Source organism: Oryctolagus cuniculus, chromosome 15 (assembly GCF_051225735.1).
Source record: "Oryctolagus cuniculus isolate XC-2025 breed Fujian yellow rabbit chromosome 15, ASM5122573v1, whole genome shotgun sequence".
Classification (NCBI taxonomy): domain Eukaryota; kingdom Metazoa; phylum Chordata; class Mammalia; order Lagomorpha; family Leporidae; genus Oryctolagus; species Oryctolagus cuniculus.
This window is the reverse complement of record NC_142881.1, coordinates 5363515-5389410: the sequence shown is the minus strand read 5'-3', so window position 1 is coordinate 5389410 and position 25896 is coordinate 5363515. Positions and strand designations below refer to the sequence as shown.

Genomic DNA, 25896 nt, shown 5'->3' with positions numbered 1-25896 from the left:
ATGGCAACAGCAGCCAGGGCTGGACCAGGACAAACCCAGGAGCCAGGAGCTTCTTCCAGGTCTCCCACGTGGGTGCAGGGGCCCAAGGACTTGGGCCATCCTCTGCTGCTTTCCCAGGCTCATTGGCAAGGAGCTGGATCGGAAGTGGAGCAGCCGGGACTAGAACTGGTGCCCATGTGGGATGCCGGCACTGTAGGCGGTGGCTTTTCTTGCTGTGCCACAGCACCGGCCCCTTCACTTGTGATCTGTCTGCACTTTGCAACTCAAGCACACTCCTGGACATCGAAAGACAACATCAACGAGAGGATTTTTTTCCATCCTTTTATAGGTCTTTCCCCCTTTTCTTCTCATCATAAATACTTTAACATTCCTTTCAACTATTATCAAGTTTTTACAACAGTTTTTTGCCCCTCAAAATAAAATGCCTTTCACCCAGATTTTTAAAATGTTATGTTTTTGTAGTAAAACACTGAGCCAACACAGTAAATATCTCCCTCACTCTTCCTACTCAGAGACGCAGGCCATGTGCATAATTTTAAAATAAAAATTGAATGTCACGTAAACAACTTTATAGCATGCTCTCTGCATTGATTATGCCGTGAATTTTTACAGCAGTAAAGGTTCCCATCATTGCTGACCGCGCTTTCACAGCTGAGCCATAATTTATTGGTTCAATCGCCGATCCTGGTACTTTAGGTAAAATACTCAGAAGTGACCACGCCCAGAAGAGGGCCGATTCCCAGCCTGGAGCGGCTGCAGGAGGCCACCACGCAGCTGGCTTCCGAGTCGCAGGCCCTTTCCCGGACGGCTGCTGAACGTCTAAGTGACCCTGCTGACAGCTCCATCTCTGTCTGCTCAGAGGTTCCTCTGGACAAACTCCCCGCGTCGTATCTACGGCGTCAAAGGTGATGCAAATCAGGAATTCCAGTGCACTCCGGTGAGCGATCACCTTCTGCAGGGAAAGCCCTAAAGTACAAGGCATCTCACTCCACTTAGCAAGGTGTAGATGCTTCTGTATTCATCGCCTCCAACTCACAGCCATTTAGAAGAGAAACGAGGGGCCGGCACCATGTTCACTTGGTTAATCCTCCACCTGCAGCACCGGCATCCCATATGGGTGCCAGGTTCTAGTCCTGGTTGCTCCTCTTCCATTCCAGCTCTCTGCTGTGGCCCGGGAGGGCAGTGGAGGATGGCCCAAGTGCTTGGGCCCTGCACCTGCAAGGGAGACCAGGGGGAAGCACCTGGCTCCTGGCTTCGGATTGGTGCAGCGCCTGCCGTGGTGGCCATTTGGGGAGTGAATCAACAGAAGGAGAACCTTTCTCTATGTCTCTCTCTCTCTCACTGTCTGTATCTCTACCTGTCAAATAAATTTAAAAAAATAAATAAAGAGAAGACAGACGAAACTTCTTTCAACAAACTGTTATATTTACATTTGGGAGGGAAATACCTTACAAAAATACTAATATTGGTGGGCTCTCTTCACAAAAATGTTGTGTTTAGCAAAATAGAATCTCTAAAATTGATAGCGGCCTAATTAAAATCAAGCTCAGGACTATCATAGGACTACGTTAAATACTCTATAAATCTTCTAAAATATAGCTTGACAGGTGGGAAGAGAGAATGACACTGAGAAGAGATGGTTTTACGTTTTCATTCTCTCATTTTGAGATTATCTTATGAGGGCCCTGGGGAAGGAAGCGAATGGTGGCACCTCTTACAGAGCTGCCTTCTCCTAACTGGCCAGTGTCTGCTGTCCGTGTGTGTCATATCGTCTGCAGGCGTGGAAGGGAAGGCGTTTTCAGGGGAAAACACGCACAGGGCCACTGTCCCACCCCACAGACTCAGAGACCCAGGTGGGCCCTACCACATTAATTCCCCGTGGGAAAGTGTGTCCCACCGTAAAGCCAAATGAGGTCAGAAGTAAAAGGTCACAGACTCAGTGTCACTAAGATGAGAAAGCAGAGCCTTACTCATAGCCAAACAACCCGACTCGTATCAGCAGCCACCAATCAGCAAGCAGAGTGGCGCCTTCGAGTCCAAACGCATAAGCTGGGAGCTTTGTTCTTTATTTCTCTCCAGTGCTCACTTCTCTGCACAAGCCGAACTCCTTTTATAATCAAAACAAATAGCCCAAGGCTTTTATTAAGTCTACCCCTGCCCTGTGACCTGCAGTCAGAACTCCAGCTCCCTCCCTCCACCCAGCGGGATCCTGCAGCAGCCTGGAGCCTTGGCCGCCCACGCCCAGTCCAGCTGCCAATCCGCAGAGCCCCGCCGGGGAAGCACAGCCCACAGGAAGGCTTTCTCCTTCCCCTCTCTTAGGCAACACTCAGTTTCCTCCACTGAGGGAGTTTCAGCGCCGGACAGAGGCAGGTACAGCAACTGAGGTGTCCCACCCTGTTCTCTGGTGCAGGGGAGAACAGGACCAGGACAGCGTTTTCTTTCCTAAGCAAAACACACCTTCCTGCTCAGAGACTCGTTCCCGATAAAGGCGCCTGGACCTTGGCGTTCAGATCCAATCGCAGGAAAAGCCAAAGGCCTCGTACTCGTGTGCTGCTAACCAGGCTTTTCTCACTTACCGGTGAGGACAAAGCACATTAGAGAGACAGCCAGGCTCTGGGGCCCCCGGGCGCTCCGCCCCCCCAGCTTTCACACCTGTGGATTCAGCCAGCCGTGCACCGAGATGGCTTACTTTTAAGACTCGTCATCTGTACTGAACACGCACAGCTTTTCCCTTCACAAGATTCCTCGAACGACAGCGTCTAGTGGCACCTACAGAGCAGTCACCCATGGGAGTACTGTAAGTCGTTCAGAGATGGTGGAAGCAGGCAGGAGGGGGCGCAGGTCCTGGGTGACACCATGCCACCTCACAAAAGGGACCTGAGTGCCCGAGAACCTCGGCATCCAAGGACACCCAGTACCCAGGGATCCCGGGAGGACTGAGTTGCAATAAGCCGTGCCAACAGATTCCGAATGCTGGGACTGGCTGCCGCTGATCCCCCTGGTCTGACTGCCCTAGCCCCTCCAGCCCACGCGCCGAAGCACGGAAGACGTGCGCATGCGGAGACACAGAGCCAGGTTTCTGACTCCTCGTCATGGTGGGACTCACGCCACCAAGGCTGCCTGTCTCAGCCGTCAGTCCAACAAGATCGGCATCTTAGAGACGAGTGACAGGCGGCAGCGGCACGTCCAGCAGCCCCCGGGAGCTGATTGACAGCGCCAGCACAGTGTGCCACTTCCAGCAGCTCAGCTCTGCCACTGCCGGACAGGACACGAAGGGCTTTGGGATTTGCAGCCTCCACGTGATCACCTGAACGTAAGGAATGGCATGGGGCCAGTCACTTCCACTCCCGCCTTCAGGCACACAAAGCATTGTCCCTACACCTACATCCTCCAGAAAAAAAAATGTAAGACCATTGTCTAAAAATTTATGCAATTTTTCCCAAAAGGGGCCACATTTTAATATAAAAAGATAAATAGTTAACACCACTGGAGACAAGCTTCGAAAGGTAAAATAAACTCTTGGTATTTCTCAAGGAGAAAGGAACTTCTATCCATTTGAAGTCATTTCCTCTTATATAACCCAGGAATTGTCGAAAGTCAATTAACTATGGAACACCGCTATTTGGACAGAACAGATGATTCAATTCTCTCCTCGAAAAATCAGGCTCTGACAAAAAGAAACAGCAGAACCATGAAAAAACAAAAAAAAGAAACCTGCTGAGTTATCAAGTTCTTTCTTGGAAAGATAACAGTCTTTATTTTCCCAGTGGATAATTCTTGAAGCTAATTCCAGCCTCAACTCCAAATCTGGATTACAGATCCATGCATTCGCCTCTGTGTCTGCAGATGCCAACACAGATGACACAGCACGTTTCAGTCCCTGCCGTCTGAAGTTTCCCCCATCCTGCCCTAAGCAGGAGCGAACACTTACGCGTTTCTTTCCAGATTTATGATCAGTTCTTTGCTTTCCAGTTGTATGCGAGCAGTCAACACTTCTGGATGGTTCTGAAAGATAAACAAGGAAAGTCAGTCGGAAAACATCTTGCTTTGCCTCGCCAACATCTGGATGTGCTCCGGGGGCCTGCTCGGCAGAGAGAGGAGAGCCCGTTCTGGGAGCAGAGACTCCAAGCGCAGAAGACCAGGGCAGGGGCTGGGACACGACACCTTCCCACGTGGCACCATCACGGCCGTTCTGCTGCTCTGCCTGGCACCCTTCTTGATCCCTCAGCACCCTCAGCCCCACCCACTCTCTCCTTCATCTTCTTTGCCTCCACAAGGGGCCCCTTCCTCGCCCACCTGCTCACGTCCCAGATGTGCAGCCACCCGCCAAGCCTCCTTCTCCCTCATCAGCTCCGTCGGATCCACAAAAACATCCAGTCGAGTTTCCCACCAAGGTACAAGGTCTCTGGTCCAGCCTCACCTCTCTCCATCCCAGCCTAGCTCACACCACAGCGGTCCCTCATCCGGGCAACTGGACGCCCCTTCCAGTCCGAGTCACTTGCACCTTCCCCTGCCCTCCTGCCAGTCGGTCTCCAGTAACAGTAAAAGGATGTCTTTCATGCACAGCCTAGCCAACCCACTTCTTCAACTGAGGCTACCTTGGATCCCACTGCACCAATACCAAGATGCGGGGTCTTGGACATGGCGGATGGGGCCCGGTCCCTACAGCCCGGCCCTCCCCTGCCACCACGCTCTCCTCTGTTGCGCGTCTGGCTGCAGCCCACCTGGCCTTGCCGGCTGTTCTCACACACCAAGCTTTTGCAGCAGCTCTGAGCTTTTGTCTGCGCTGTCCTCTCTACCCAGGATGTGTTCCCCCCAATCCTCCTGCTTGGATCAGCACAAAAGCCGGTCACTTGAGGAAGCCTCATCACACTCCAAGAAAGCTCGCCCTCCTCCCCCAGGTACTCCTTCTCCTGCCTCCTGGCCTCGTCTTCCTTGTGAGGAAGGCATCCTGGCCACATGGATCAACTGAGGACGCTGTTGGGAGTCTGCTTGTTCCTGGTGTCCTAGGGGCACCAGGGGAGTAAGAACAGCTCAATCAGCAGAGGAAGCAATCAACGATAGGGCCAACAGCTCATCAGCCTGGTCTCTCTCCCCCAGGCAGGGAACACCCCTCCTGTGGGGCCCAGGAAGCAGTACCTGTGTGCCCAGCTGCCAGTGGGAAGCAGACACCTGTGCTCTCTCTGCCCCTGAACCCCGAGTTTCTAAGCCTGACTTGAGAGGGAGCCACTGCCACAGGGTCCCTAAACTCCCAACCCTACCCTGGGTTCTCTCCCCTCTAAAGCAGCTGACCAGATGTGATGCTTGGAGTCCAGTGGCGTGGAGTCCTTACCATGACAACCTGCGCTCGCCATCCCCGGCTTGCTCTCTGAAGACCCGCTCCTCTCCTCTCACTTCCTGTACCCTCAGTGATGCCGGGTGACTGACGCTCACGTCTCCCTCCCTCGTGTTGGGCTCCAACTGGGCACTCACATAGTCCTCGGGCATTACTTCCTGGGAGAATGGAAGTGTCTTCCCGGGTGTCTCAAAACAAGCAGCATTGTGTTTGCAATCTGACAGCACCAGGAGAGTGGACCCAGCCCACACAGGCACCCAGACGAGGGACCCAGCCCATGCAGGCACCGGGTCAGCCCCCATCCATGCTGTGTTCAGGGGCACGGCTGTCCTGGCCAGTGTGAGAAGAGGAGGGGTTCGTCCCTAATGGTGAGGCCCCCCGAGAAAGGGCTAGACCCCGTCGCAGCCGAGTGTATCCGTTAAGGCTTCTTGGTGGCTGGAAGGGAGAAAAGTGGAGGGAGATGGGGGCACCCCGGGGGACGGGCACCTGGTTTCTACCACACACAGCACACAAGTATTGCGGGTGACAGCCCTGTTGGGACAACGTCACCACCCACACGGCTTTGTCTGCCTTTGCTTTGTCAATTACGTTGCCTAAGAGCCTTGACAACAATAGTTTATAGGCGGTTTTCCACATTCCCAGTAGCTGAAAGGCACCGTGGCAACTTCAACTTGGGTGTACAAGAGCCTTTTATTTTTTTATTTATTTATTTTTTACACAACATAGGGTTTTGGCTATGCTATGTATAAACTGCACCGTAAGAACGGATTAGGGCCAGTGCTGTGGCACAGCCGGTAAAGCCATGGCCTGCAGTGCCGGCATCCCATATGGGCGCTGGCTCAAGTCTTGGCTGCTCCACTTCTGATCCAGCTCTCTGCTGGGGCCCTGGGAAAGCAGTAGAAGATGGCCCAAGTCCTTGGGCCCCTGCACCCGCATGGGAAACCTGAAAGAAGCTCCTAGCTCCTGGCTCCTGGCTTCGGATGGGTGCAGCTCCGGCCATTGCAGCCAACTGGGAAGTGAACCGGCAGATGGAAGACCCTCTCTCTGCCTCTGCCTCTGTTTCTCTCTCTCTGTAACTCTGCCATTCAAATGAATAAATAAATCTTTTAAAAAAGATAAAAGGGATTATGAATTCCCAATATGCAACACTGAAAAACAAAATGAAACAAACAGCAACAAAACCCACAGCAAGTCATTGTCACGCGAGTTCTCAGGCCACAGTGGAGCAAGCGTTCCCTAGTGCTCTGCCCCAGCATCCCTGGAGGGGGTGGTGGGGGCAGGGAGTCCAGGCTCCCGCACCACCTGCTACTTGACAGCAGGCCTCTGCAGCAGGTAACACGGCTGGAGGGTACCCTCCTCGAGTTATTGATGGAGGCTGTGTGGTTGGTTTTTGTTTTTTTGTTTTTTTTTTTTTTTGTTTGTTTGTTTGTTTGTTTTGCCAGGCAGAGTTAGTGAGAGAGGGAGAGACAAAGAGAAAGGTCTTCCTTCTGTTGGTTCACCCCTCTAATGGCCACCACAGCCGGCACTGCACTGATCCAAAGCCAGGAGCCAGGTGCTTCCTCCTGGTCTCCCATGCGGGTGCAGGTCCCAAGCACTTGGGCCATCCTCCACTGCCTTCCCGGGCCACAGCAGAGAGTTGGACTGGAAGAGGAGCAGTCGGGACTAGAACCCGGGGTGCTGGTACCACAGGCAGTGGATTATCCAAGTGAGCCACCGCGCAGGCCGAGGCTATGTTTTAAACAGTTCCTTAAGCTCCAGAGTAAAACTGCTGAACCTCCACACGTGCAAAATATTTGTGTGTATTTTCTGGGGTTAAACAGCGCTTGTTTTTATTGATTCATTTTAGCAAAAGGCAATGCAAACACACTTCTTAATTAACATATTTTGAGGCTGTCCGGTATGTCTAAGAATTGTATGGATTTCTGTCTGCTGAAATTTTAAAATCGATACTCTTAGTTGCACCCTTAAACTCATATTACTTCTTTCCAACACAGCACACGGAGGGGCTTTTTAGGAGCCCGCATTTGCTGGCGGGTCTGTCCCGGGGACCTGTGCCTAGTTTTCCTTGTACTCTCTGGCACTTGGATTTGGATTTTAATTATAAACACTTACATAATGCTCTCCCCAGAGTTTGCGATGTGTACTTATTAATATGTTGGAAAAGATTTAATTACATTTACAATCAACTACTAAAACAAAAATATGTTTCAGTATTCTGTCAAAATATGTCCAAACACCATATGTATAGGTAACGCGCTGTTTAACCATGTTTGAGTATAAAGCACTGAGCATTTTAGTGACAATTGTGTTTGTTGAAGCTATCCACAAATATTATCACTAAGTCCTGAAATCATATTTGCTATTAAAAAGAAATCACTTGCAGTATGCGTCTCTCCAAAGAACTAAGCTAGCTTAGACACTTGCATTTGTATCAATTCCAGTAAAGTAACTACAGAGCTGTCGAAAGTTTCCAATGTCAGCACCTTTCCAACGCACGTGCTTTCCTCCAGGGAGGTGAGAGGACCCGGTTTGGATCTTTTAGTTGAGATGTGAATGGTGTAAGAGGAATGAGTGGAGAAGGAGAGCTGTTTAACTTAAAACCACAGAGTTTTACACTGCTTAGTTTAAAGGCATGTGTTCAGTCCATTTTCTTTGGAGGGTTATCCATTGGTTGAAAACAAATCAATACTGGAGAAATGTAGCATTCCTTTTCTTAAAAACGACACAATGGAACTGTCGTTGTGGCACAGTGGGCAAAGCCACTGCATGATGCCGGCATCCCATGTGGGCACCAGTTCACGGCCTGGCTGCTCCGCTTTCAACCCAGTCTCCTTCTAATGGCCTTGGGAAGCAGCATAAGATGGCGCAAATGCTTGGGCCTCTGACACCCTTTTGGGAGACTCAGACGAAGCTCCTGGCTCTGCCTGGCCCAGCCCTGGCCACTGTGGCCATTTGGGGACTGAACCAGCAGATGGAAGCATTCTATCCTCTCTCTGTCTCTTTCAAATAAATTTTTTTTAAGAAAATGACATATTGATTACCCTACTAGAACTGCATCTTCTGTTGAATACTTGCTAAATAAATCAATTAAATGCCTGGCAGTAATTATACTTCTGTTTTTTTAATTGGAGAAAGTACATCCAAAACAGTCTATCAAAGCAACGATAGAATTATTCCCTCCCACTGCAAAGGCAGAACACTGTCAGGATCGCAGATGGCTGTGTTAGTGTGCTGGGGCTGTCACAGCCACACCACAGGCAGGGCAGCTTGGAAAACAGGCGTGTGTTGCCTCTCAGTTCCGGTCAACGTCAAACCATTGGCAGGTTCAGTTCCTTCCAAGGCTTCTCTCCTTGGTCTCCAGACGGCTGCCTCCCAGCTGAGAAAGGCACCATGGTAACTCCAGGTTTTGAGAAACTTTTTTAAAATTTATTTTACAATACAGGGTTTTGGCTATGCTGAGAACAAACTACCCACATGTTGCACTTTAAGATAAAATGACTTATGAATTCCAAATATTCAACAGTAAAAGAATTAGTCCAAACGAAACAAAACCCACAAGTGAAGGTCACATGAGTTGGAGGGACGCGGTGCCGCCATGTTGTGGGGGTAGGTGACGGATCCTGTCTCCTCCCAGGAAGCACTGTGTCACGGACTGGCCTGACCACGCGACCTCACCCTACCCCAGTGACCTGTTTAAGAGCTAAGTCTCCAAACACAGCCACATTCCCAGGTACTGAGGGTTGGGACTTCAACAAACACTTTTGGGGGAAGGAAATGCATCCAACCCGTACTAGTCTCCGACCCCTAACTCACTAATTCTTTCCCCTGCTTCCTGTTACTCTTTCTCTTGGTTTCTGGTACAGCTTCATCAGCTTCCTTTAGTTGACCTGATTTTGCAACCTGTGCACGTAGGGGTGGGTGCTGTGAACGCATGGAGCTATGGCCTGTAAGTCCAGGCTACTCCGCACTTCTGATCCAGCTTCCTGCTACTGCACCTGGGAAGGCAGGTGATGGCCCAAGTACGTGGTTCCATGTTGCCCACAAGGGAGACCCGGATGGAGTTTTGGGTTTCTGGACTGTTCTGGATCATCCGAGCTATTGCAGGAATTTGGGGAGTGAGCCAGTAGATGGAAGATGCCTCTCTCCCTCCCTCCCTCCTTCTCTCGGTTCACACACACGGCTGTGAGCAGCTACAGTCCACTCTGCGGCATCCCTTCGTGTGACCGACTTACACGGCCACTCCCCTAAGGACACCCGTGGTGCTTCCTGCAGGTTTCTCGTGTTTCGGCATACACTGTCCTGTTTTGGACAAGAGCTTCCCTGGCTGTACCTGGGATAGACTCTCTGGGTTGCGGGGTTTGCACCACTTGACTTGACTCAGGATCTTTAAATTGGTTTCCGAGGTACACTCAGAAGGAGTATTTCCTCACTCCCCTCTCCCCAGGGTGGGTTTGTTTTGCGTCCGCCCTACACACCTGTCTTGCTCCAGCAGTGTGCAGGGCCCAGCCACAGGCTGGGGGAGACAGCAGGCCAGGGTGATGCAGGCTGGGGCTGGGCAGGCAAGAACGATGATCAGGACAGGGGCGGGGGGAGGGGGAGAGAGGGGGGGAGAGAGAGAGAGAGAGAGAGAGAGAGATCGAGATCTTCCATCCTCTGGACGTAAATGAAACAGACGGATGCGTGTGCCTGTACATTGTAAATGAAACAGGTGCATGTACACACACTCATCTACATGTGTATATGAAACAGGTGGGTTGCATGTACATATGTGCATCTAATGTGTATATGAAATAGGACTTTGGCTCATGGTTCAACTCCCTATAGGGTTTTTCATAAGATGGCTCTGGCTATTTTTAATTACTCTTTGTTTCTAGTTCTACCCAGGGCTCAGATGCAAGTCCCCAGTGCCGGCTAGGAAAGGATGGAGCATTTACCCCGAATCTCCCTTCCCTCCTCAGATGGGAGCCTTGTCACTGGGCCACGCTAATCACGCCTCCTCCTCTCAGCGCACACGGACTCATGGCAGGCACACGGCTTCCTCGGGGAAATGAGCTTTTTGCAGACTCCCCGACGGCGAGCCCAGGCAGGTCCGCAGAGAAGAACTGGGCCCAGCCCCATGGCCACTGCACTCCTCCCCAGTGTACTTGGCCAGGCAGCCTGGCAAGCACAAACAGATGCGAACGAAGTGATTTACTTGTTAGCCAACTCTGGTCTCCTCCTTGGCATCCCCCACGCAGGGCTGCCCTTTGTTAATTTGTGTAACTAGGGACTCACTCAAATACCTGGAGTCAAGTCCATAAACGTTGCTTTTCTTGCGCTCAGGGGCCCTTCTGTGGCTGGAACAACGCATAGCGTCGGCTCCTTGGTGTTTCCATGCCAATCTTAACCACTTAGAAACCACCTGACCTCATTGAGCAGCAGGGATTCTGGGGCAGCAGCTCGGCAGCAGGACGGACAGGCAGGACGGAATCACCACTGAGAATGGGAAAATCAGTGTCTGTGGCCAAATCCACTCCCATCACAACTCCTACTTCATCCTGTCAAGACTCTGGTCTGTTCTTTGCCAAAGTCATTCATCAAATCCATCAATACTGGAAGCTCAGAGGGGTCTGATTTTCCAAGCAGAACAGCAATATTAAAACATCACATTCCAGGGAACTCTGCAACAACCGGATCCCTCTCCGGCACTAAGTTAGTGCTCCAGACGGCAGCCTGGGCATCGGGGGGCAGGGGACCACTCACTGCTGTGAGAATTTAGCGGCGATCCTGAGCGCCACCTTAATATTAGTGCACGAGTCCCACAGCCTTGAGGGTCCGTGCACTGCAGACTGAAGATGGAGCTGAATTCACTGCCCTATAGCACAGTGAGGAAATGGGGTACAGTAGCACCATAAGGGGGCATCCCGACTTGGGGCCCATCAGGCGTCACATAGACCAGGATCATGCTTATCATGAGCTATTGATTGACGATTCTTCCTGGTGGAGGACTGACATCAGCCAACAACTTGTCCCCGTCTCAGCTCGCCACACATTATCCTCGGGTCTCTAGATAAAACTGCTTTGCAGAGACGTGTCCCACAGCTGTGGGCTGCTGGTGCGCTGACACCGGGCTATGTAGTGGGGAGTCTTCTCGCCGTGTTCCGTGGCATGCTAGCCGTGAAGCTTCTCAGCCGCCTCCTCCCTGCTACCAGGAAACCACAGCCGCCGCGGCCCGGGGATCTTCTCAGCTCCGGTTCCGTACTCCGTGCTCACCGGTTCCATCGCCAGCCTGCAGAGCTGTCAGACTGCTTAGATTTCCCACTGCTGTCTTCAGGGCGTCTGAAAGCGCTGGCCGGGGGTTTCTCGAGTGTGGTGTCGGGATGGAGATGACCATGGCCCGTTCCACAGCACACGTAGCATTCACCTGTTGCCTTCTTGTGCTTTCTGCCGGGTTGGGAGAGGGTGGGACGAGGCAGCCTGCCAGAAAGCCATCTGGAGACCACCACGGTGAAGCTTTCCCCAGCCTCGCACACCCACGACCCGGGGCTTATTGGCCAGTCTCCCTGCCCGCCCCCCACCATCACAGAGCGAGGTGAGGGATGCCCCCAGCCCACAGTGATCCCTGTACCTACAGCAAAACTGTGCATACCCGACAGGCCAGTAGAGAGCAGGTGATGCATGTATGGTCTTAAAAGAAACACACTTCCAGCCCAGAATATTACATCCAGAGAGCTACTCTGTGGAAGTGAAGGGGAAATCAGGTATTTTCCAGATCAGCAAAATCGGGGAGACTTCACCGCTCCAGCCGTCCGAGAAATGCTCAAGGGTCCCGCATTAGAAGTAAACACGAAAATGCACGGCCACCCTCGGAGCCGTACAATCAGGATGCAATCCACCCACGACAGGTGTCACTTCTCACTGATCCGGCTCTCGCTCTCCAGGCTCTGACTCCCAGCTCAGCTCCCAGGTCGCTGCAGCCAGTGACTCCCGCTGAAGCACTCCCAGAGTGCTCTGGGTGGCTTATCCTCCTGCTGTCAGCCTGGACACCCCCTCAGAGAAGCCCCGACTCCTGACAGTGGGGCTGCTTGCTCTCGCACAACCAGCTGTGTCTTTTTTTAGGGCATTGCATCACTTTGATATGGTGGCTTGTGGTGACATGGTGACCGGGGGCTGCACCGTAGAATGACATCATGCTATTGAAATCGACCTCTAACTGGGGCCGAGCGGACCCTAAACCTTCCCAGCTTCAGAGCTGTACTGTGCAGATGTCCCTGTCAGCCACAAAGAGAGGCAGCCCCCTCTGTCCACCTGGCGGCCTGCTCCTGGCTCAGGGAGCCCGGGATGCCCAGGAGAGGATGTGGGACAGCACTGGCGGAGACGAGACTTCCTGGCAGCCAGGCCCCGGATGGGCTCGTGAGCACCTTCAGGTTCCCTGGCACTGTGGACTCAGCATCCTGTACACATGGGGGCCAGCCCCCACGAGCAGTGTCAAGGCTGCACCACTGCAACGCATGTAGGCTGGCGACGAGGGCTCACCGAGGGAAGAAGGCCTGGGCTGGGCTCTGGAAGCCAGGTTCACCTTGGCATCCTCCAACCACCTCCCAGCATCTTCCCAGCCATCCTCCCACCTCCCACATCCCAACCATCTCCCAGCATCTTCCCAGCCATCCTCCCTCCTCCCACATCCCAACCACCACCCAGCATCTTCTGGGAGGTGGTGGAGGATGTGGTGTTGAGCACCCTGACTGATTTCTCAGGACACTTGAGTTGAAAGCTGGTGACCATGGACTGGTTCTTCTGCCTCCGACTGGAGTGGAAAGATAATTTCAAATAACAAAGAACAGTTTCGTCTCATCTGGGAGAGGAGGCTACACACTGGGAAGGGAAGTCTGCCCACTGGGGGCATCTGTGGGTGCTGGATGGAAGGGCCGTCATGTGGCTGTGGGCCTCAGCTTCCCCACTGGGCAAACTGGGACAGCAGTACCTTCCCATCTGTTAGTGTGGATGTGGGAGGACGGTCCCCAGGGTGTCCACCTGCCAACGCTGTAACCTGCGGTCACATCTCCTGCTTGAGGAAAGGGACAGGAAGCTTGATCGAGGTCAAGGACTTGAGACAGGACACTGACCTACATCGTGTGTGTGGGCCTTACAGAATCCCAAGACAGTCTGTCATAGATGTGGTAAAAGACGTGGGACAGAGCGGGACATAAGCCACTTGCTCACTCTGAAGATGGAGCAAGAAGCCAAGAGCCACAAGCCACAGCATGTGGTGGCTGTGGAGGCTGGGAACGGCCCTTGACTTAAAGCCGGGAAGAAGATAGGGACGCTGGCCCTATAGCCACAAAGGCTGCACCTCACATCCTAACTGAGCAGGAAACAGACCCTCCCTGAGCGCCTCCCACAGAGACGCAGAGGCACCTGTAGGCCTTCCCCCGGAGAGCCGTAACAGAGGACCCGGCCTTGTCCACTGGACTTCTGACCTTGAGAACCGGGAGACAGCCAATGTGTGAGGTTTAAGCCATGTGAATCATGCTAATTTGTTCCAGCAGCACTCAAAAACTGAAATAATTATAAGATTGATATGAAATTCAAATGATGAATTGTCTGTTGGGAAAATATCATGCATGATGAAATGAAAATGCATCCTTATTATTTTTTTTTTTACAGGCAGAGTGGACAGTGAGAGAGAGAGACAGAGAGAAAGGTCTTCCTTTACCATTGGTTCACCCTCCAATGGCCACTGTGGCTGGTGCACTGTGCTGATCTGAAGCCAGGAGCCAGGTGCTTCTCCTGGTCTCCCATGGGGTGCAGGGCCCAAGCACTTGGGCCATCCTCCACTGCACTCCCTGGCCACAGCAGAGAGCTGGCCTGGAAGAGGGGCAACCGGGACAGAATCGGGTGCCCCGACTGGGACTAGAACCCGGTATGCTGGCACCACAGGCGGAGGATTAGCCTAGTGAGCCGCGGCGCCAGTCCATGGGAATGTTTTACATTTGTTAGCTAAAGGTTGATTTATAATCTAGGCATCAGGTCAGTCCTGGGTGGATGGCTGAAAACAACTTAGCACTCCTCCTTCTTCCATATGGGAAAACTGACCTTACGCAAAATGTGACCAGGATTAAAGAACGAGATAGAAAGTTCTAGAAGACTTGTCTGGCTACGGCACAAAGCACATGAATAATTCATTCCGATGTGAATTATTTTGAAGGCAGTGCTTTCTAAGATGTGCTTCCTGACATAATCCGGGTATTAAAATATCACAGAACAGCACAGAGCTGTGCCTTTTGGAAGGCCTCGCCCTAGCTTCTAAGACACAGCCGGCCGTAAAATATCATGCTCCGTGTTTATTATCCAGAAGGCTTGGTTTCCAACACAGAGGTCATTTATCTCACTAATTTGATATCTGGAAATGTTCATGTGTCTCTTTTCCCCCAGAACACCATTTCAGGGCTGTCAGAGGAAGTTAATAGCGTAAGTTGCCAGTTGGTGTGTGCGCAAGCCGCCTTCTACAGAACCTCCCTGTCCCGTGCTGACGCGGAGCCATTCTTAAAGTATCACCGTAATCTCTCTCAAATAAACATTAGCAGAATGCAGTCAGCCCTCTAGAGAGTCACCCGGCCGTCGGTCAGAGGCGCTGCCAAGCACACCAAGTGCGGCCGAGCACAAACACATTTGTCCACCACAAGCAGAATGGGAGCTCACTGTGCACTTCTTATAAAACACATTCGAGTCGCACCCTGGAAACCCATGCCACGGGCCTCGCAGAGAGAGTGCTCCTGTCCTGACTTCAGGCTGGGCGATTTGGCAGCCTCTGCTTTGTCTTGGCCAGCCGTTGTCACCTGAAATGCAGTGCCAAGACCGCCCCAGCCTTGCCCTCCACCTGCACCTGCTGGCCCAGTGGTTTTTGAGGGGCACCGGAGCCTCAGAACCGGAGGAAGACAGGCAGAGGAGGGAGGGGCACAGGCAGGGGCTGGATGGGAGTTCCAGCAATGCCGGGAGAACGGAGCCGGGGTGCGGCTGGGTGGCGGCGCGGTGGGGGCAGCCGTGGGACCCGAGACTCAGGTCTCAGGAAGGGCAACCGAAGTGCTCCGCCCCCGGGGCACCCGGCTGCGTGAGCGGCCTCTGCACCCATCTCCCACCAGGCTTGGTGCTGGGAACAGAGCGGTCCTCAGTGCACCAGAGGGTTTCCAGAAGCTCATTGAAAATGCACATCATTTTTTAAAAATCTTTACTTATTAATTTGAGAGGAGGATCGAGAACCAGAGAGAGAGAGAAAACGCAGAGCTGTGTGCTGCTTCACTCCCTAAATGCCCACGATGGCCAGAGGCGGACTGGGGCGAGCCTGTGGGAGCCCGGAACTCAGTCTGGGTCTCCCCCGTGGGGAGCCAGGACTCTCGTCCCGGAGCCGTGGCCGCTGCCTGGGAGTCTGCATTAGCAGGCACCTGGAGTCGGGAGCCACAGTGGGGCTCTGCCGTGTGATGCATGCGAACCAGGGTCTGAACTGCCAGACCAAACGCTTCTCCCTCCCTGCCTTTAATTCTACTTTCCAGAAACTTTTCGAAGCACTCTTCGTCTTGTCTTTGCTGAACGAAGGCTGGGATGTAACCGTTCTGATGCTGAGGTGTTAGCAAAACCCAGCGACAGGCACCGAAAACCATCCGATACACGGGAAACCCTTGGTTCCCAATCTCTAGCTCCAGCCTCTCTCTGGAGTCCAAGGCGTGCGTCGCAGGTGCTCCGTGAGGCCATGGTGCCCCGCACCCTGCCCCTGATCCCCGGATGCTACCGTGCACGCTGCACCCCCTCCCCAGCCTCCCCAAGCGCGACCTCCCCTTGCAGCCCCCTCCTCCCTGTCGCCACCACCATGCTGCACCAGAAGTCTGGAAGGAGAGTTTCTGACCACCCACGTGCCAGCCCCGGCGCTCCTGAGCAGGGGGGATGCAGGTTTTCCACAAAGGGGCGGACACTAAAAGCTTTCTGCTCCGGGAGCCCCCGCCACCCCAGCACAGAGGCAGCCACAGACGGCGTGAATGAGTGGGGCTGAGTCCAAGGCGACCTCACTCTGGACACCGACACCTGAATTTCATAGAATTTTATACAACGTGAAATATTATTCTGTGTTGGTTACTTCCCCAGGCTTTCAAGAGGGTAAAAAAAAAAATTGTCAAACTCGAGCGAGCCCCACATCCACCTGTGGGTTTGTGAAAACGCAGACTGCAGGCCCCGCAGCAGAGTTTCTGATGCGGTGGATGTGCGGCAGGGGCTGGGTGTGGGCGTGCGGCAGGGGCTGGGTGTGGGCGTGGGGCAGGGCTGGGTGTGGGCGTGCGGCAGGGCTGGGTGTGGGGCAGGGCTGGGTGTGGGCGTGGGGCAGGGGCTGGGTGTGGGGCAGGGCTGGGTGTGGGCGTGGGGCAGGGGCTGGGTGTGGGCGTGCGGCAGGGCTGGGTGTGGGTGTGTGGCAGGGCTGGGTGTGGGCGTGTGGCAGGGGCTGGGTGTGGGCGTGGGGCTGGGTGTGGGCGTGCGGCAGGGCTGGGTGTGGGCGTGGGGCAGGGGCTGGGTGTGGGCGTGGGGCAGGGTTGGGTGTGGAGCAGGGCTGGGTGTGGGCGTGCGGCAGGGCTGGGTGTGGGTGTGTGGCAAGGCTGGGTGTGGGCGTGCGGCAGGGGGTGGGTGTGGGCGTGCGGCAGGGCTGGGTGTGGGTGTGTGGCAAGGCTGGGTGTGGGCGTGCGGCAGGGGGTGGGTGTGGGCGTGCGGCAGGGCTGGGTGTGGAGCAGGGCTGGGTGTGGGCGTGCGGCAGGGCTGGGTGTGGGGCAGGGCTGGGTGTGGGCGTGGGGCAGGGGCTGGGTGTGGGCGTGCGGCAGGGCTGGGTGTGGAGCAGGGCTGGGTGTGGGCGTGCGGCAGGGCTGGGTGTGGAGCAGGGCTGGGTGTGGGCGTGCGGCAGGGCTGGGTGTGGGCGTGCGGCAGGGGCTGGGTGTGGGCGTGGGGCAGGGGCTGGGTGTGGGCGTGGGGCAGGGGCTGGGTGTGGGCGTGGGGCAGGGGCTGGGTGTGGGCGTGCGGCAGGGCTGGGTGTGGGCGTGGGGCAGGGGCTGGGTGTGGGCGTGCGGCAGGGCTGGGTGTGAGCATGCGGCAGGGCTGGGTGTGGAGCAGGGCTGGGTGTGGGCGTGCGGCAGGGCTGGGTGTGGGCGTGCGGCAGGGCTGGGTGTGGGGCAGGGCTGGGTGTGGGTGTGGGGCAGGGGCTGGGTGTGGGCGTGCGGCAGGGCTGGGTGTGGGCGTGCGGCAGGGCTGGGTGTGGGGCAGGGGCTGGGTGTGGGCGTGCGGCAGGGCTGGGTGTGAGCATGCGGCAGGGCTGGGTGTGGAGCAGGGCTGGGTGTGGGCGTGCGGCAGGGCTGGGTGTGGGCGTGCGGCAGGGCTGGGTGTGGGGCAGGGCTGGGTGTGGGTGTGGGGCAGGGGCTGGGTGTGGGCGTGCGGCAGGGCTGGGTGTGGGCGTGCGGCAGGGCTGGGTGTGGAGCAGGGCTGGGTGTGGGCGTGCGGCAGGGCTGGGTGTGGAGCAGGGCTGGGTGTGGGCGTGCGGCAGGGCTGGGTGTGGGTGTGTGGCAAGGCTGGGTGTGGGCGTGCGGCAGGGCTGGGTGTGGGGCAGGGCTGGGTGTGGGCGTGCGGCAGGGCTGGGTGTGCGGCTGGGCTGGGTGTGGGCGTGCGGCAGGGCTGGGTGTGGGCGTGGGGCAGGGGCTGGGTGTGGGCGTGGGGCAGGGCTGGGTGTGGGCGTGGGGCAGGGGCTGGGTGTGGGCGTGCGGCAGGGCTGGGTGTGGGCGTGCGGCAGGGGCTGGGTGTGGGCGTGGGGCAGGGCTGGGTGTGGGCGTGCGGCAGGGCTGGGTGTGGGGCAGGGCTGGGTGTGGGTGTGCGGCAGGGCTGGGTGTGGGGCAGGGCTGGGTGTGGGTGTGGGGCAGGGGCTGGGTGTGGGCGTGCGGCAGGGCTGGGTGTGGGTGTGGATGCCAAGTTCCCAGGTGGCGCTTAGGCTGTCACAGAGCCTCAGTGTTCACGCGTCTCCCAGGCTGGCGCACGTGCCACCTGGGGATGGCGATCCCACTCAGTTCTAGCATCTAGCGGGCTGGAGAATTCTCACACAACTCCCACTGCCCACTTCTCAGTAGGGAAAAACTTGAGAAAAGCGGCAGTACTGGTGCTGGCCCTGCATTTCAGGTGGCGACAGCTGGCCAAGACAAAGCAGAGGCCAACAAATCTCCCAGCCCCATGGCGCCTACGGGATGCAGTGTGCAGTCCACAGAGTAAGGTGGCCTGTCACCTGCCACCCGGCCAGCCGCTCCCGCTTACAACACGCCGGGCCCCTGGTCTCCTGCCAGACAGTATCAAGTCACATCTATCCAAACGGCCGGAAGAGAGGACTCTGAAAGTTCTCAACACCAAGAACTGAGATGACAGAGGATCTAAATGCCCCGAGCTGAATACGACACGATGCACGCACATACTGAAATTCACACTGGACCCTAAAAACACGTTCAATTATTGCCTGTTAATTACAAGGCACATTTTAAAAGGGAAAGCTAAAAACAGGAGGGTGAAAGGGTATAACTCACACATGAGAGACGGACAAATGAGCGCCCACGCCTTGCTCTGCTTGCCTCACCTTCCTGAAACACTGCCATCCCACAACACCCAGGTGCTCCTGGCTCCAGAAGTCCTATTGTTGGCTCCAATGGAACTCACCTCTCTGCCTCCACATTTTATGTGACGTGGCCACGCAGAACTGGAGGGCAATTATCCTGCTGTGCTGTGCAGTGTCCAGTGTACTCCCCAGGCTGTGACTGTGTACAGTGTCCTGTGTGCACTCCCCAGGGTACTCCCCAGGCTATAACTATGTACAGTGTCCTGTGTGCTCTCCACAGGCTGTAACTGTGTACAGTGTCCTGTGTGCTCTCCAAAGGCTGTAACTGTGTACAGTGTACTGTGCAATCCCCAGCTGTAACTGTGTACAGTGTACTGTGTACTCCCCAGGCTGTGACTGTGTACAGTGTCCTGTGTACTCCCCAGGCTGTAACTGTGTACAGTGTCCTGTGTGTACTCTCCAGGCTCTAACTGTGTACAGTGATCTGTGTACTCCCCAGGCTGTAACTGTGTACAGTGTCCTGTGTGTACTCTCCAGGCTCTAACTGTGTACAGTGATCTGTGTACTCCCCAGGCTGTAACTGTGTACAGTGTCCTGTGTACTCCCCAGGCTGTAACTGTGTACAGTGTCCTGTGTGTACTCTCCAGGCTGTAACTGTGTACAGTGTCCTGTGTACTCCCCAGGCTGTAGCTGTGTACAGTGTCCTGTGTGTACTCTCCAGGCTGTGACTGTGTACAGTGTCCTGTGTACTCCCCAGGCTGTAACTGTGTACAGTGTCCTGTGTACTCCCCAGGCTGTAACTGTGTACAGTGTCCTGTGTGTACTCTCCAGGCTGTAACTGTGTACAGTGTCCTGTGTACTCCCCAGGCTGTAGCTGTGTACAGTGTCCTGTGTGTACTCTCCAGGCTGTGACTGTGTACAGTGTCCTGTGTACTCCCCAGGCTGTGACTGTGTACAGAGTCCTGTGTGTACTCCGCAGGCTGTGACTGTGTACAGTGTCCTGTGTGCACTCCCCAGGCTGTAACTGTGTACAGTGTCCTGAGTGCACTCCCCAGGCTGTAACTGTGTACAGTGTCCTGTGTACTTCTGAGGCTGTAACTGTGTACAGTGTCCTGTGTACTCCCCAGGCTATAACTGTGTACAGTGTCCTGTGTACTCCCCAGGCTGTAACTGTGTACAGTGTCCTGTGTGTACTCTCCAGGCTGTGACTGTGTACAGTGTCCTGTGTGCACTCCACAGGCTGTAACTGTGTACAGTGTCCTGTGTGCACTCCGCAGGCTGTGACTGTGTACAGTGTCCTGTGTGCACTCCCCAGGCTGTGACTGTGTACAGTGTCCTGTGTACTCCCCAGGCTGTAGTTCCTGAGGCCTTAGTCTACCTGTCTGCTTCACCACACACAGAAGGTCCAGACACAATGCTTCTGTGCATTAACTCCTTCAATGCAGTACAAAGCACTTCTGCACAGTCCCTCCTCTGATATTTACCTGGTGGATCCTGGTAGTGCTGTAGGTCCCGATATCCACCCTGGTGAACAATTTTGATATTTGCTACGAAGTTCAAAGTCATTACAATATCTGATTAGACTGTACCAATCAATTTACCACCTATTGTGTTGTTGATGTTACATAGACAAAGTTAGGTACATTTAAGTTCATCCTCAACACAATTTTCAAACCAAAACAGAAAAGTTTGCTTACTACAGATGGGTGATTACTGAATCCTGAGCCTACTGCGCCTTCCTGGACTGGCACATCTGAAACCAAACCAGGAGAGGGGAAAGACGGCAGCATCCCGGCAGTCATGGTGGGAACGGTAGCATTTCTAGCAGGACCATGTCGGCTGCCTTGAAGTGGACACGACCAAGTCAGCTCACGGTCATGGCTGCACCTTCACTTCCTCCGGGGCCCACACGCAGCTGTGCTGCTGGGAGGTGGCTTGGATGTTCAGGGCTCTCTCCCTGTCCTGACAAGGATAGGAACTGGGCAAGTAATCAACTTAACTAGACAATAACATGAAATAATCTCCACTTGGCGAAACAGAAGAGACAGGCTGGCTAACAGATATAGCACACGGGCAGGAATGACTTGTAACCTGCCAACAAGATTTTTCACCACTGTAACCCAAAATTCCATTATTTCCTAGAGGTGACGCGTCATGCAGGGATCCCTGAATGCCTGCTGGAAAACGTCTTAGTTGTAGGAATTTCAAAGCGAACGCTTCAGAAAATATTTCAGGGAAATTACTAGCTGAAAGAAATTTTGCACAAGAACAGTGTGTGTGTGTGTGTGTGTGTGTGTGCTCACATGTGTGCGTGCATGTGTGCATGTGTGTGTGTGTTAATGTGTGTGGCATGCGTGTACGTGTGTGTGTGCATATGTGTATATGCACACATGCATGTATGTGCATGTGTGTGTACGTGTGTGCGTGTGTGTATGTGTGTGCGTGTGGGTGGGTGGGTGCGCGCATGTGTGTGTATGTGTGTGCATGTGTGTATGCGCGTGTGTATGTATGTGTGTGTGCACGTGTGTATTGTGTGTGTGCATATGTATGTGTGTGTGCACGTGCATGTATGTGTGCGCATGTGTATGTGTGTGCATACGTATGTGTGGGTATGTGTGTGTGTGTGTATGTGTGTGCATGTGTGTGTGTGTGCGTGCGTGTGTATGTGTTCCTCTACTATAAAGTAGGATCCTACCTGCAGGTGCACTGAAATAAAAATATGTATAAAGTGCTCCATGGACATCAAGTTTAAATGACAGTTTTCTCTGTTAAGACTTCATAAATGGAAAATGCAGGCTTAGTGGAGCATAAAAGTCAGCAATTAAGCTTGTAAGTAGCTTCCCATACAAAACTAGAACTTCGTTAGTTTCTAGATTCCTTCGTTTCCCATAAAATAAATTAGGCTCACACAGTCAGGGACTCAAATCCAAACCGCAGCACTGAACACCATCGCCAGCCCCTCTGAGTCCCGCCTCCCCACCTGTCAATCATGATAAACCAGCTGGGCGCATTAAATGACATCATTTCCATCACTACCAGCCCAGGGCTGGGGCGGGGGAGCATTCAAGGTGACTGAGCGGGGCTGTGCCACCTGCCACATGCCTGGCTCTCTTGATGAGGAATCTTTTCTGTCCCTCCACCCCCAAGCCAGCAAAAGCCTCCTGCTCCTACCTCCCACACCCAGCATCTTACGACAAACACACGGGCACACACAGTTAGTTCTGCTCTCCCACTGGAACTAAGAGCACCAGGCTTCCTGAGAACCTCAGTAACACCACCCCGCAGAGTCACCTGAACAGGAAAACAATGGCTGGTGATTCTCAGTGATTCTAGGGGACTCCGGCCCTCAGCACAGCGACTCTTCTCCTGCCCCGGATGACGGAGCGGAGTGGCCTGAAGGCAAGCCCACCTTCCGACCTCTGACAATTGAAACTAAAATACGCTGCTGTGATGAAGTGTGAACACACACACACACACAGACACGACACAGCACGGGGGATCACACATCTCACATCCTCTCTGCTACCACCAAGCCACAGTCCTGGGGCACAGAGATCCTGAGAGCCAGCGACTGCAGAGAACAGGAGGCGCCCTCCAGCCCCGAGGGTGCCGGGCGTCTGGAAACAGTGCCAAAGCACTTACAGCGCACAGTGTGTGGTCATGTGCTTCTGATCTTAAAATGTGTTTTAAGTTTAGCTTATTTGAAAGGCAGACTGACAGAGGAACACACAGAAAAGCAGAGAGAGAGAGAGAAAGTGAGAGAGAATGAATTTTCCATCTGTTAGTTTACTCCTCAAATGGCTGCAACAGCCGGGGCGGAGTCAGGCAGGAGTCAGGAGCCTGGAACTCCATCCAGGTCTCTCCCGCGGGTGGCAGGAGTCCAGGTACTGGGTCATCTTCCCCTGCTTTCTCAGGGCCACGAGCAGGCAGCTGGACTGGAAGCAGAGCAGCCGGGACTCAAACCAGCACTTACATACGGGACACCAGCGCCACAAGCACCGGTTTAACCTGCTGTGCCACACCACCGACCCTATTTTAAGATATTTTTAAATGTGGTAGAAAAGAATGAACGTACCGGAGTCACGCAAAGTCCACACCTTCTGTGGGAGCTACGCACCATGTTCCTTCCATTTTTTTCCCTCAGGGTACAATGACAGGCCAGCCACCATTTGTGCCTGTTCCAGAATCCTGACAGGTGCACCCATTCCTCGTCAAATACAAGCATGGGGAGACGATTTCACATATGCGTCTCCTACCCCGGAGTTCATCGAGACCCCTAACCTCTTTGATCTGTGCCTTCGCGGTCTACAAACGAATCCAGGAGTGCGTCAGCCGGTCATCTGCTGCGAGCCCAGCTCTTCTTCCCCTGGCCTGCTGGGACAGCGGAGTTCCCTGGTGCACACCTGCCTCCTTAGTTTTTCTTTTTTAACTGAAGTGGAGGCCTTGTCACTTTACCTGTTGCCTTACCCTGTGAGTTTCAACCCACAATTCCAACCTGTTGAGAGCTTCTTCAAAAGCACATTGTCTTAGCCCGCCTGGTAGCTACCAGGGTCAGGCCAGACCTGCTAACGTGTGAGACGCCAGTGTTGCTGCGGCATCAGGAACCCTGCCAGGGACAGCTGGTCAGAGTGTGCCCTGCCACAGCCCTCCGTGAAGCTAACTGCAAATAGCCACCGTACGCCTCCAAAATGTGCACAGCTTGGATTCAACAATTCCACTCCCGAAAGTCATCCTGAAGGAAATAACTAGAAAAGCATGCAGAAAGACACATAGCACAGCTCACAGTGGACACTCAGAAATCACCTGTATGTCCACCCCAGGGGAATGATTTTTTAAAAAAATGACAGGAATCTCATGATAAGACATTTTCAGCCGCTAAACTGACATTGTAAGAACGAAGGCCTTTGCTTCTGGTCATGACAGCGGGAGACATTTGGAGCCATCTTCCCACTGAAAATAACCAGGCCATCTTGAGGAAATGCATTAAAATGATATGTGACAGCAACGCAGAGTTTCCAAGGGAAGGAAGGACATTGGCGCCACGGCCCAGGTAGACAAGGACAGCAGGGCAGGGCTCCAGAATTGGGGTTAACTTTCTCCCTGAAGGCATCTACAGTGTAAGAGGCAGTTGAGAGGCTGAAAAAATCTCAGAACTTTCTTTTCTTTCTTTTTAAAACAGATTTACTTATTTGTTTGAAAGGCAGAGTTATACAGAGAGAGTGAGAGGAAAAGGGAGAAACAGAGAAAGATCTCCCATCTGCTGGTTTACTCCCCAAATGTCTATAACAGCCATGTCTAGGCCAGGCCAAATCCAGGAGCCAGGAACTCTGTCCTACAGGGTCCCAAGTACTTGGGTCACCTTCCACTGCTTTCCAAGGTGCATTTGCAGGGAGATGTATCAGAAGTGGAGCAGCCAGGACAGGAACGCATGCTCCTATGGGATGACGGCACTGCAGGCTGCAGCTTAATCTGCTGAGCCACAAGAGTCAGGGGGCTACACGGGCAGGAACTGGAGATGAGCCTGACAGAAGGGGATACTGAGAATCTTCCACGCTGGGATCTGAGTTTGGATCTCACAGGGCCACAACCCAGGTGAAAGAATGAATGAGAAGTGATCTCAACAGCAGTTTAAACACAGCTAAAGAGAGAAACAGTGCAGTGGAAGAAAGGCCTGAAGAAAATATGCAGGATTTAAGCACAAAGAGACAAAGGGCGGGAGATTTAGACAGAGCTCCAGAGGTATGGGACATGGTGAAAGGTGTGTACAATCAGATGCCAAAAAGGTAGTGAGAGAAAACATAACAGGATCAGCACTTGACAAGAAAGCTATTAGGAATCTACCAAAGCTGGCAAAATAGATTAAATCATTCATGTGAACACACCAGGAAGAAGCTGGGGCAGGTGTCTGTCCTGGGGGCTGGGACACCTGCATTCCCTGTTAGAGCACCTGGATGTGAGCCTTGGACCTGCATCCAGTTCCAGCTTCCTGCTAACACACGATCTGGGCGGCACAGCAACGGCTCAGACGGCAACGTCTCCGCCACCCAGCTGAGCAACCTGGATGGAGTCCTGGCTCCCAGCATTTAGGGAGTGAATCAGTGAATGGGTTCTCTCTGCCTCCACCTCTCAAAAAATGCTTATCTCCATAAGTACATAAAATAGAAAAGCCAAACCTACGTGAGTCATAGTAACATTGTTAAAGAAAAAGAGCAACAATAGTTGACAAATGACATCACAGAAAACAATATCCCAGGATATTTCACAAAGTTTTTGGAAAACAGAATTCAAAGATAAGCTTACTTTGATGCAATGCAATTTTTTAAAAATCCATGCAGAGTTTTCCCAGGATATGCACTTTCATGCAGGTTTTGGAGACCCCTATGCTAGAAGACTTAAGGAAAATAATTGACTCGTACGGTTCTGTTTCCCATGACATATCCTTCAAAATTGTAGGTGAAAGAGATATTCTTCAAACAGAAAGAATTGAGCAGCAGCAAAGTGCACTAAAGGAATACTAAGACTTTTCTCTAGCAAGAGGAATATTATTTCTGCCAGCTGCTTGGACACGTGGAAGCAATGGAGAGGGAAGACCAACCCTGATGCGAACACTGAAATCATGGCACAGCACTGAGAAGCAGAGCAAGTGCGCAGAGTCCAGGGGACGAGGCTGTGGCGGCTCAGACCCTGCCCGTGTCCACGCCGCGCCTTCCTCTCCGATGACGCATTTTCCCACTGGAGGAAGATCCCAACCCTGGGCCCTCACATCCCGCCTGGAATTTCAGTCCCTAGCTTCACAGCCCAGATGTCTCCCGATGCCCCAACGTCTTCATTTTTCTCGTCCACTCAACATATTTGTGAGCATATACTACTTCCCAGGCACGTGCAGGGCCACAGAGATGAAGAAATCCACCTGACGCGCGAAGAAGAAAGCCTCCGGGAAGTTAGGCAGCTTTCCCGAGGTCACCGG

At 53.6% G+C, this 25896-nt stretch overlaps 1 protein-coding gene across 1 annotated transcript in view; it reads right to left on the bottom strand.

Annotated features, from left to right (window-relative positions):
* ADAM12 (ADAM metallopeptidase domain 12) overlaps positions 1–25896 on the bottom strand; it is a 319692-nt gene that overhangs the window by 222912 nt on the left and 70884 nt on the right. The window contains exon 3 of the mRNA XM_008274835.5: positions 3932–4005. Coding sequence (XP_008273057.3) covers positions 3932–4005 — 74 coding nt within the window. The remainder of the gene's footprint in view (positions 1–3931; positions 4006–25896) is intronic.